The 13,214-nt window shown below is 44.5% G+C and overlaps 1 protein-coding gene across 4 annotated transcripts in view; it reads right to left on the bottom strand.

The window, feature by feature from the left end:
- Positions 1-8,706: 8,706 nt before the first annotated feature.
- Positions 8,707-13,214, bottom strand: part of LOC142560219 (neprilysin-1-like) — a 41,535-nt gene continuing 37,027 nt past the window's right edge. For all 4 annotated transcript variants that reach the window (XM_075672155.1, XM_075672153.1, XM_075672154.1 and 1 more), the window contains 3 exons: positions 10,838-10,942; positions 10,649-10,725; positions 8,707-8,931 (listed from right to left, as the gene is read on the bottom strand). In XM_075672155.1, coding sequence (XP_075528270.1) covers positions 8,832-8,931; positions 10,649-10,725; positions 10,838-10,942 — 282 coding nt within the window. In that variant the 3' untranslated portion in view covers positions 8,707-8,831. The remainder of the gene's footprint in view (positions 8,932-10,648; positions 10,726-10,837; positions 10,943-13,214) is intronic.

Below are 13,214 nucleotides of genomic sequence, written 5' to 3'. Positions count from 1 at the left end.
GAAAACAAAGGCTTTGCAGATCTGTATTATATAGACTTGCTAAGTGTGGCAAAAACAATGAAATCCTTAAAGAAGCACAAGAAGCCTATACTGAAAAAACTGCACTTTGAGCTATGCATGGTATATTTATCCAACCACCAAGTAACATTATTTTGGTTGCCTGGGCATGGATGTATCGAAGGCGATGTGCTCGCTCACAGTAATGCATCATCCATTCCCCCTGGAGCCGCGGGCAACAGCGTATCAGTGGCATTCTTCGATCTAAAACATTTTCTGCGTATGAAATGGAAAGAACACTGGCAGCAAGGGTAGGACAGAGAAACGCAAAATAAACGGTACTCGGTAAAGCCCTGAATAGGTAATTGGGCTAGTGGAAAGAAAGCAAGGCAAACTGGTGTGGCATTCAATCTATTCAGAAAGGACACCCATTCGGGATGCACTCACATTCCCACAGGAAATGACCTCCCCCCCCCCCCCCACTTGCATCAGGTGTGGAATAATGCTCACTGTAGAACATGTCCTAATAGAGCGGCAAGTAATTAGAAGATCACAGTAAGAAGTATATTCCTCAAATTTATAAGGATTGTATTCCCGTGACTACTACATTATGCTTTGGAAGAGAACCGCTCTTTAAAACAAGCACAGCGATGGCATTCCTCAGTGTAGTTGGCACATTGCAGATTATATCAACACAGGGCTTCTAATATACGTTTGCAGCCCTCTCTTTTACATGGAATGGAGGGATTGCTATCATCTCCCTATTGCCGCCGGTCTTACTGCACCTGATTCGGCAGATGTATGACTATCATGGAGGCGAACCGATATCCTCCAGCCTTGCATAAATATACACCATTTTAGACTATAGCATGACCATTCACAGGCACTGTTCTCACCTGGTTTATCCCCGACCACTGTCGACATTTAAACATTTGCGCCTCACTGTGTACATGCTCATAGCTTTATTGCATAGTTTTTAGGCAAATTGCGGTGATTTTAGGCCCATTTACAGCCATGCTACATACACCATATGACAAAGCACCATCTCACAGCATTAATAACATTGTTCTGGCGCTCTGAGGCCACAACTGGCCCTTGCGCCATTACCACCATATATCAATCAAGTCAACAATGAAGTAGCACTGTTACATTAGTTACAGGTGCGTGAATTTCAGAAGAAAAGAGCAAACCACAGAGCATAAGGTTTTCGAGCCATGGTCAAGATCACTTTCAAGTAACAATCTGAAAACACGTCCGAGCAACGAAGAGCAGATTCAATGGTTTCTGTACATCACACGGGCAAAATGGGAAGACCTATATGAATGTGTGGGCAATTGAGCTGAGAAAAAGCGTAAAAATAAGAAGAAACATGACAGTGCTATGACCACGAAATGCACACCACTGACATGAGCGAGAAAATCAACGCAGTTAATTTGATAGATCACACATGGTCAGGGAGGGCAGCTAAAATTGTTCGACGCTTTGTTAGTTAATCTTGCGGCACTATATTCTATTCCGTGATAGCAACTGAAAAAAATTTGCTGTGGTTGAACGCGGTTAAATGAAGTTTGTCGAGCGATAGCACAGTTTTGCTTGCTTCGGGAAATGACACGGGTGATGCTCGGCGCCGTCAGCAACTATCGCATCTGCAATTGCACCACAAGACAACACACCGACACTGCTCTTCGCAGCAGCAGCTGTGAGCGAATTGACTTTTGTGCTGCGTCTAGATTCAACACGAACCGAGCGTCGAAAGCACACCGCATACGAAGCTACAAGTGCTCGGCACATTTTGTACACGTTGCAGATCGCTTTGAAGGTGATGCCTGCGCAACCGCGCACTTTGTCCACATCGCAAATCAATCTCACGATATGGGCGCCCACGCGGCGTACGCAGAAGCCTCCGGTAGTGGTAGGCTTAGTCTCAGTTTGACGTTGGCTGAGCTCGAAGGTCAGATTTTCGGAACCAGGTGGTTCCTGGATTTGTAGCTGGAGTGGTAGAGCTTACCGCTCTAAAAGCGAAAAGCTGCACACCGAAGTTCGTGACTGTGGCATTAGAATAGCCTTTTGGTGCTTATATGTCTTGCGTCTTGATTTGCTTAACCGCATGTATGCATCAAATTCCAGTTTTGTCTGTATGTGCACTATGCTGTACATCAATTTGAATCGATGGAATTTACGGCGTGAGTTCAGTGTTGGAAAGCGTGATTCAATTCGGAGTTCACCAACATATGTATTTCGGGTGTAGGCATTAAAAATGAAACAAATTGCTTTTATCTGCACTCTAAATATGGCCAATATTTGTCTTAAAATGTGGTTCCCAAACGACATCGGCAAATTCAAGTAAGGATCTCACTAATGATAGGGAGGACTTCGTTTATCTTGCAAGGTAGGAACGACAGGACGACATAATACGTGAAATCAAAATTTTGCTACGATAAAGATTCTTGCGTGCATAAGTGCTCATTGTCATAACATGCGCACTTTTGTCTTATTTTTCGGCTACAACTTAATTACAGTAACGGTTCAAGGGACATCGCTATCCATAAAGAACGTTAAAGAATGCATTTTATATACGCCGAGTCACTCTATTAGGGCCGGAAACGGATTGCGGCTTTGTTACGGAGCGTTTTTAGATGTGGTTCAGTGTGCAAGCTCCACCCGCAGGACGCATCAGAAAGCGGTCGCTGTCCTTTTCCACTCACTACGTGGCACTGCGGTCATTTTCATCTCACACTAGATGAATAACAAAAAAAAGGCTTGACTACCTGTCAAAGGGCCACTGACCAAACGAGGTGGGGTTTCCCCTCCCGATGACAATGTTAAGCCTTATATATACATTTAAGAAAAAAAAACACAGATTCATTACTTATTTCTCTTCCTCTTCTCTATGTTTCCTAATATACTTCTCAATTTATTAATTATTTCTGCCTAGTTCCAACATTCCAGACCCTCCTCAGAGAAGACCCAGCCAAATTAACCCAGAACCACTTAAAGACCTAGTTGCCATCATAACCAATGAAAAAGCCCACTGCTATACAAGCCCAACCACCAGTGACAACACAATTTTGAAACCATCACATGTGTAAGTTAAGACCAAGACTTAAAATAGTACTGTAACAACTGTATTCACCCAATAAATCCCCCTTTGCCTTCCATTCCCTGGTTCTGGTTTAGCCTGGTGGTAGTTCTCCCCCCCCCTTTTTTTTTAAATAAATTCCATTTGGCACACGTCCTCATCATTTATTTTACTATCAGTTTAAGCCTGTTATACTTAGTGGGACAGGCTGGAGCACCTTTCTTTTATATTTCTTTGAGCTCCCAAATAATATATGCCATCGCCACGGGATGTGATCCGCGTGTCGCGCTTTACATGAAGTCAGAAAATTAAAATTTGCGGTCCGTTTTTGAGATGGCAGGTGAAAACTTGAGTCGCAGTGTCGAAGAACCGTTTGACATCATCAGTCAAGGTAATAAAAATGGCAAGTTGAAGCAGGATCGTGAAAAACTTTTTTTTCTTTTACTTGCTTCCCGGTTTACTTGTCGCGTCCCATTTGCGACGTTTATTCCGGATATCATAGTGTCTGCTGGCGGTGCAATATTTCTTCTGGACAATGCAAGAAGCGCTGAAGAAATGTTAAAAAGAGCAAATATATTTTGCATTTTCAGACCGAAGTAACCAAATCTTGCGCTCGGTTGCCGATGCACGGAATACAGCACGTAGGAGAGCATATTCCACGTACACCTTGAGAATATTTATTCAGGTTCGCACAAACAGAAGCGTAATGAAGTCGCACTTGGTCGAAAACGCGGAAGAATGAGACCAGCTTTCTTATTTGCGACGGAAACCTTATGACCGTTTTCTAACCGGTGATTCGTGTCTTTCGCGTACAACAGCGCGCATGTAACTATGACAGATTCAGGACTTCACATGTAAATGTGGCCATATGCTCCGCACATGTAAGCCGAGGAAATATTCATTTTTTTACTTTCAACTCGTCCAGCAACGAAGAAAAATATCTCCAAAAAGGCTACCTCCGTTGAAAGAAACTGGAACTTCTTTGTTCCGAGTAGTTGTGAAATGTAACATCTATTGGATGGTTTGGGTATCCTTGGGTGAAGCTCCTGTGCACTGCAAACAAGAAAACGTGAAAAACCACACTCGCCGCTTCTTCCAGGTGGTGACGACGAAGGCGAAAAGCAAGCAGTGCGTAAAGCAACACCGCGCGGACGATAACGGAAGGTTTACACTTCGCGCATGGCAACCGATGTCAGGCAGCACGCGTTCGCCACTATCGGAGGCTATGCTTCGAGCTCCATGGCTCCAGACGAATGTACATACTTTGGTACCACGCTAAACGAAAGGAAAAGAAGTGCCTATATGTGTTGCGAATTTCCAGTCTGTCAAGATCGTTTGAAATATATATATTCAAATGTTCCTTATAACAAAGCGCTCGAGACCTCCAAAATACTTCGTTATGCAGGTCACTTCGTTGTAAAGGTCACCTGCCGTACCTCTCAGGATAGAGCTGGCTAAGCACGTTCAAAAAAAAGATGCTTTATTTACCATGAATTCAGGGGACTTAGAGAAAAAAGGTATGTAATTTCTTTGTCTGCAAAAATGTGCGACTGCAGACAACTTTATTCCACCGAGGTTAATAGCAGCGCTGTAGCCAGGAAAAGTATAGCGGCAGATTGTTGAAAGCCGCGATCACCACCCTTGCTGTAACAAATTTTTATTTGTGTAAGGGATCTTGATCACGGTCGACTTCGTTGACATTCACTTCTTTCTTGCCTTATATAGCATTGAAGATGACGTTGGTCGTTAATTATGATTACATCATCAGGTCGTCGCGAACCTGTCTTATTCGACAACCGTTACACCTACTGATGCATTACGACAGGCACATACGGCCTGAGTGAGTTCTTGAATGCTGCCGCAAGAATTCAGACATCGGCAAGTTCGTCATTTGCGTCACTAGACATGATTATATGCTCTTTAGTCGGCAAGATCCGTGATTAGGTCTTTCACCTCTGTTTGAAATCCTCCACTTGATATTGTATTAAATGATTCGTGTTTTTTCGCTGCAAAACATTACACTGAAGATAGGACCTTAAAGTACACAGATTCTGGGGTTAGAGAAGTAAAGAAGTAGTGCCCCAGATTGCAGCAAATTCGGCAGATGGATTGAGTGTGGCCCAGGGTTGATAGCGCTACTCTTAGACGTCAGCGTTAAAACCTGAAAATTTTTTCTTTGTTGTCTTTCACTACTCACAATGTAGCTGTGACTGAGCTGGATATTTGTGCTGGCGAGAATCACTGTTAGTTCGGCATTGTCAAGGATTTTGCACGCTTCTTAGAAGTGCGCGTACTTTGAGTTATTCATTGACGCCCCAGCAATCTCAATCAAGAGTACCATTTGAAAGTATTAAACCTACCTTTCCATATATGAGGCAGTGAATCTGCAAAAGAACACCTTCCCAGCGCAAGTACCCTTCATTGTTTCCGACCCTAAATGTACTGTCTGCACAAATGGTCAAATTTTAGATATAGACCGACACCCTAAGCAAACTAAAAGCAATGCAAACTCAAAAGAAGCTTTAAACCTCTGTACTGAACAAGCTATACAAGTATCTGTGCACTGCTGATGCCTCAAACGAGGGCGTCATACCGATGTGGTTGCCTAGCTACCGAGACATAGAAACCAGGTTGTGGATCAGAAAGCGGCATCTGTCATTCATTCTTGTATAGAAGGTCGATGATTTCCTGCTCTAAATTTATTCTTGCTCTTGCTTAAAATGCCTCGAAACTTTTAGCAAAATACATGGAACAGAGAACTGAACAAATTACGCAATGCAGCCTCAAAGCAATAGTTTTTTAACAGACGCAAGATGGCTGGAAGTCAGATCGTATACATTACAAATAGAGGAAAGTGCATTCGTACATTTCGGTGGTCTGTCAGCCACCAACGTGCTGCAATTTCTGAGGGAGATTGCCCTCTATGTTTTTAGGGAAGGTTGATGTATATAAAAGATAGAACAACGCCAAATACCTTTTTGACCAACATGTTCTTTTTTCTCTGCAGCAGTGCACTTTTCAATAACAAAACATTCATGTCTTTACTCAGTGATGCAGCCATGCTGGACGTAGTTCCTGCGAAGTCTTGAAACCATAGCACCGTCTCCAGTTGCAGATTTCAACTGCTAAGCTCACACGCACACAGTAACGGCTTACAGGCTCTTGTGCTCAAAGGCTATTGCAAGGTCAGAGTGCTCGGCAAAAGAATACACCTTTCCACCACCGCATTCCTTTTATTAAAGAGACACTAAAGTGAAAAATTATTTCTTCAGCATCAGTAAATTACCTTTCTACAACACCAAAAACACCACTCTTACAACAATAAGACGCTGTTATGATTGGGGGCTCAATCCCACCGTTCGTAACCCGTTGTCAAGATTGGAGTCCGGCATGAATTAGAAGGTAGCTGGCCCATGCTGTCGTCCAACTTATCCAGGCAGAGGACGTTCATGAAGGGAAGGACTGCTTCTCATCGAGAACGAGGAATATGGGTTTAATTACAGTATCTACATCAGTCTAGCATGACTGCTTGAGAGAGTGTATCAGTCTAACATGACTCCTTAAGGAAGTGTCGAGTATCCGCACAACAGCGGTTTATAAACACTCGGTCCTCCCTTGATTCCAAGGGGACGGAAACGTTCGTCCAGTCTTTGTAAACACGCCGCTTCTCTCCGAGACGGCTTACACACACACACACACACACACACACACACACACACACACACACACACACACACACACACACACACACACACACACACACACACACACACACACACACACACACACACGCACGCACACACGCACGCACACACGCACACACGCACACACACACACACACACACACACACACACACACACGCACGCACGCACAGGTTCACGGTCCGGAACCGACGCCACACGAATTTCGTAGAACTCGGAGCTGACCCTCGCAGCGCGGCCGGGTAGCCATTGTCCTGCGTCTTGGTCGGCGCGTGGGAAGGGGTCCCCAACGACGTTCTCCCGGCAACTTCCCCGCTCGCGGTCGACCCGGTTGGCGGTGTCGTGTTGTGGCACAAAGCTTGCTTCGTCGAACTCATTCAGTCACAACGGCGACGAGGCTAGAGCGTAACGGTGGCGTTCCTTGAAAGTTGACGCCGCCGTCGTCGCAACTGGCTGGCAACACTTGCACCTCAGCTGGGGCGTTCTTAACAACGTTAGGTAAGCCAGAAAAAGCGCAAGAATGAAATACGGGTGGCGATGCCTGCTTGAGTTCTCGCACCTCGTGGCTGTGACGTCTTGGATTTTGATGGAATCTTCTAGCGCCTAGTAATTGTATATAGCGGTATAGATTAAGGAAATTGGGTTGTAAAGGAACCATATATTAAACATGGAAAGTTTCGGGTGCCTTTACTTATCCAACGCGGCCCAAATGCGAAAACATGCTTTTGAATCCCAGACGTCACGCTGACGTACCGGTGCTGGGGTATCGGCGCGAAATTCAAATACTGATACTTGGACCTCCATTTTCTCATCTAATAGTCAAACTATTTTTTTGAAATGACTGCCTGCAGGGTTCTCAAACAATGCTTCATTAGTCTAAACTGATTTATTGTTTTGCTTTAGTGTCCCTTTGAACACACATTGCTTAGGGTTATAGCTTTAGCAATATATAATTTTGGTTCTTACACAGTCAGTAGCTTTATGCCTCTGTACAGTCAATTTGCATTTTTTGCAGCAATGGATGTTAAAAACAGTTCCCATCACGCAGCATTCATGACACTCCGGCAATTTTTGGCACTTCGAGCAATAAATGCCAAATATCGTCATCAACATCGCCGCAACATAATTGCGCCATTCACTCGTTCTCGCATGGTAAACGAGGTGATTGAAGTGGAACAACGTTAAGCTTAACTATCAATTTCAGAAGTGGAGGCGGGCAACGCGCCATTTTCTTGTATTTATAATAATAATCATGACAATAAGTGTTGATCGTATATAGATATGCCGCTAAAGAAGTTGAGAGTTGGAAAAAAAGAACAGTCGCAGTTTCGCCTGAGAGGCTGAGCATTGTTTGCGATAGCACGTTAGCAGGCATCCAGACAAAGTAGGTATAGTACTTTTATCGGCCATGTGAACTTCTGACCGTGATAGCGAAAGTCATAGGAACTGCTACTGCGGGTTCTGTGACTGCGCCAATTCTTACGCATGTTTTCCTCATTTTCTCGCTCAGTAAAGCTCTGTTCACTGTTTCTTTTAAGAGGCTTGTCTTTTGGTAGAATAAGTATGCGGTTACAAATGCAAACATATTCGCTTAATGCCGGCATTCCGACAAGGAACGATGGTAAAGGCCATGTATGCGGCGTTCTACCTCGGGAGGATCGAAGGCGCAAAGACGGTCTTGATGAACTCCAGGACAATTTCATATCAAGCACATTACGTTCACGTTTTGAGTACTTCAGTAGCAGAATGCACGGAAATAAGCATATTGGCCGTTGTATATAAGCTTTGATTCCACTGAGATATTTGGAAAGTGTATTTTGCTTTAGAGTCATGAAAATTTTTCAAAATTTGCCCAGGATCTTAGGAACCTTGACCCGCCTTTTTGCATGAGCGATTCCAACTACAAGAAAGTACGCCGTTCGTGAACGTATAGGATTTAGCGTTGTTTATTTTCCCAAGGTACTGGTTAGTGCAGGTGCTGCAGCTCATTGTAAAAGCTAAAACAAAACTCATAACTTGCTAGCCTTGCTTGCTCTTCGTTTTTGAGAATTCCTCACCACAACTTGCAACGGCGTTTGCGGTTCATCGGGGAGTTCACGGAGCAGTTGAAAGTATCCGAGAAGGCTGCCATATTTGACAAGGGCACGTTGACTCTGAAGAAAAGAAACAGGCGGGAATGAGTTACCACGCAGTAAGGCATGATTTTGAGCGCCTTTGGAGTTGTTCTTGAGGATGGCACCGAAGACTGCGCTGGCATCCCACCTTTTCCTCTACATCCGGACAACTCGTCATGGGACTCTACAAGCAGATCATTGACCACATTGAAACAACGCTGATCGCTTATTGCATGCTTAATGCTTGACAATGAATCTATACTGTCTGCCAATATAAAAAGGATCCCCGGACTGGGGTTCACAACCGGTAACTTTTCTTGTACGTTTTCATTAAGAGGGACGCTCTATCGGCTGCATTTTTAAACAGAATAACCCAATAAATAGCATGGGGTGGTGTTCTTACTTCAGCGTCTTCATGAATTTCTGTTCCAACAAAGGTGATGTGTTCCCTTTCATAGCGGCAGAGTCTACATTACAAGTTGATACATATACACTCTCAGACAAAGGTACACCCTTTGGGGTGCATATTTGCCACAGAACGATAATTATCATCTGCCTTGCTTGCATTTCCTTTCTTGAAAACGCCGCGCCCGCTAATTTCCTGTCAAGAATGCTATGTGTTGCTGATAACGCGCATGTCGTTCATTGCTAGGAAGTTCCGGGCTTGTAGCGTTAGAGAAAGGAAATGCGGACAAGACAGATGACGTTTATTGTTGTATGGCAAGATACAACCCAAAGGGTGTAATTTTGTTTCAGAGTGTAGTAGCATTTCTTAAATGGCGAGTGCATGCACGATGCCCAATTCAATAAGTACTACGTGGAAGAACGTCATGTTTGCCTAGTTGGTGAAACACAACATTAGAAGAGGGGGAACATTAACATTCACAGAATAATTAAAAACGTGAAGAGTGCAAGGATTGGAAACGATTACACTTCATCTGCATATGTTTCTAAACTTGCGCCCTTGTTTTCTGGGTCCTACGTGCCTTGCATTTGAAGGTTGTGTAATAAACATCATATATATATAACTTCATGTTGAAGTGGGATGTCGACACCAACTTCTTGCAGTTTCTTACAACCTGCGCTGGCACTTTCAACAATGAGGCAGTCAGCTTCCTCAATTTTCCACAGCGTCAGTGAAGTGTTTGAATTTTCTTTTGACAGCAGCTTAAAAGTAATTAGTTTTCCTTAGTTTCCCAACTGACAAAGCATTACAAGGATTATTCTGCTATCACTTCCTAAAGATGAAATTCCCGAACTGATAAGATAAGGCCTTCAGGTTCTTTGATCTCTCTTAACGCTGTGTTAAAATAAATACGGCAACAAACATGTGGTAGCATGTCATGTGGCGAAAACAAGACTGCATAATAAGAAGTTTGGTCAGTCTCGTGGCACATGGTGCGTTTCGGCTCAAAGCGCCGAAGTGTTGCCACTGTCAGAACGATGTTAACGCCTCTCCAGCCGCGCTGATCGAAGCCAAAACTAAATATATATAGCGTGTCTGAAAAAAAAAGTTCTTCATAAGAACCGTACAAGTTTACAAACTCGGCCGAGCAAATTGTGCTCCCCATAAACTTATTCTGAAGGTTACCCAGACACTGTGAGGCAATACTGAAACACAATCACCTATTCCGAATGATATAATTTACTATAAACATAGTGTGTTCAGTCAGAACGCATTCCCGCCTTCACACTTACTTTGAGCTCTTCTTCACCATCATTCTAATACTGACGCGACGTGAGTTAGTTGAGTTACCTGTATCGAGCTGGGCTGTGCGAGTTGTACAGAATCCGCAGCATTAGGAACTCGGGTCGGCTCAAGCTGCACCATACCTGTGGGAAAAATAGCATGATCAACGGTTTCATGCAGCCTCGCTTTCTAGGGAGGATTCAGTGGTTAATGTTGCTCATTAAAAATAAAGAGCGTTGTTGGCGTGGGACATACCATTCCGGTAGCGATGAAGAACAGCTGCTTCCCAGTAACAGCTTCCAGACCCTTCAAGCGAGTGTCCACGTTTCCGTACTCTTCTTCCAAAAGTTTTTTATACGCCTGGAAAGCAGGAGGAAAACTTCTTGAGGTGCCTTGAGCAACGGGGAACAGTCGTTCGGCAAAGTCTAAAACCATTATTGACATTTATGCGGTATGCGGAAGGCAAAACAAGCAGATGTAAACATTCACCTAAGCAAAGAGTTCTAGAGGGAACTGTGGCCGTAGTGTCTGCGGGAGCCGCAAGCAATGTACTTCAGGCAGCATGGGGGTGATGGGTGATACATGGATTGGCCTGAACAACGTTTTTCTGGCTTTTAATTGGTTCGTAATTTTACAGAGTATTCATTTTTAAGAATGTACTCCATTATAAATAAATATTTAAACGTTATTAAAATTTTCGATTGCAGGATTCTAATTAGGACCTCTATCACAAAGCCCGACATTGAAAACACTGCGCTGCGGTGGCATGGACAAGCGGAAGCCCTGCAATTAGGAGCGATTATCTATCTGTACTTGCAGAGTCTTATTTCCTCCTGCATTAAAGAAATATCAATTAGTCTGAAATTTTGTTGAATTGAGGCCCAGATAAAGCGCAATTAACGAAGCCTCAAGAACACCTCAAGCACCAAGCACGGAGATGAGACAAATCCATATACTACCCATGATTTCCACGGTGGCTGAACGATCGCAGCGCCAGAGTTCCCTCTAGTAATTAGAGAGTTATAGCTAAGCAGGTTCACGGGCAAGCGGGCGAGCGGAGACACCACTGTGCATGTTCCGTACGCAGGGCCGGCCAGCAGGTTTACGGATCGGGCCGCTCGCTCGCTTCTCTCCTCTCCCCACGGAGCGCGCGCAATGTAACCAGCGTTTTTTGCGAGCGTACACATATTGCATCGCATACACCCCACAGGCTACAAAGACGAATGCCCGTGGTTCGGCGCCACACCGGCCCTATACCAAATTACGTGGGAGTGATCGCTACACAACATAGAACACCACGACACGAATACCACGAGGGAGCAATGAGAGGCACTGCTGTTCAGCTCGGCCCTTGCCGTCCAGCTCAAGCTGATCCAGAGAGCTGGGGAGATGGCAAGAGCCAGCGGAACCCTGGTCTAGGCGCCCCGACCATTAGCGATTACACTGATTATTATTTCAATGAAGTTAATCTATCCTATTTCCGAAACAAACATGGCGACCGCCATCACGAACAGCGGCCTGTCTTCGGCGTCGTCTTCAAACGCGGCGCTGCTCGCCTGCAGGCGAAAAAGCCTATGAGATGTTTCACCACTAAAGAGGACTTCTGGGTTCTGTGAGAGGTTTCAGCAATGAAGCCGTTGTTGAAGATTTGAGCGCGATCGAGAACCTGAAGCGAGCGAGCGCTTGGCCGCAAACTGACGGTTTGTATAGCAGTAACTCCAACTTTCTTAGACAGGTGGTGCTGCAATGCGCTCCGCTCTAGGGTTACTCTGTAGGCTCCCTCTAGAAAGTCTATACAGTATCTCTAGTCTGCTCGACCAAGCCAACCATCACTGGGCTTCCTTTCTCCTTCGTGCGGCGCTTCGCTGTCATCTCTACTCGTCCGCTCGTACCGCTGGCCCGTAAACCCGCTCAGCTGTAAATCTCCATTGTAGGAAACTCTGCATTTCAGTACTAGTCGCTGTCTAGTGGCCGCGACAAAATTTGAAACCAAATATTGGACCGCGTAATAAACCTAGAGTGTGCGTATACTTTGTGCCTAAATTTAATATTTATATAAGAGTGGAAGCTTCACACGAAATTTCGAAAATTGGTGTGTTCCATAGCCAAAGGGGAAAAAAACGCCGTTATTATCACTCGCCGGAACTGACCAGCGACCTAGAGCAGGGTGCTCTTGGACGTGACCGCCGAGATTACGTAGAGCCCGCAGTTGTCCCCAATGTTCTAAAAATCTTGCGAGGTGACGCGATGGGACTTTCGTAACCGCCGTTAGCCACAAGATTGACGTGTCGTCTTCTGAGATTAAGTTTGGAGGCTTCTTGTACGAAAATTTTAATTAATGACCCAGCGCACTTTTGCCAAGTTTGCTTCCGGGTTATATACTATTAATTTATAACCAATTTACCCATCATTAAATTTCGTCACAATTGGCCCTTTAATGTTTGAGCCATCGAATAAAAGTCGTGATTTGCTTTCTGTCTTGTAGTTATCTGCGTTTTCATTATTTTTGAGACAGCTAGCTACTGCGCGCAGAATCGTTGATAAGCGCGACATACCTCATTGCGAATGGGGTTGAAAGAAAGCGGCGTAGCGTTCTTTCTTTTCTGCTGTTTGTTTCACCGGTACTGTTGTT

Source organism: Dermacentor variabilis, chromosome 10, assembly GCF_050947875.1.
Source record: "Dermacentor variabilis isolate Ectoservices chromosome 10, ASM5094787v1, whole genome shotgun sequence".
NCBI lineage: Eukaryota > Metazoa > Arthropoda > Arachnida > Ixodida > Ixodidae > Dermacentor > Dermacentor variabilis.
The sequence above is the reverse complement of the archived record's forward strand: the minus strand, read 5'-3'. Positions and strand labels throughout refer to the sequence as shown.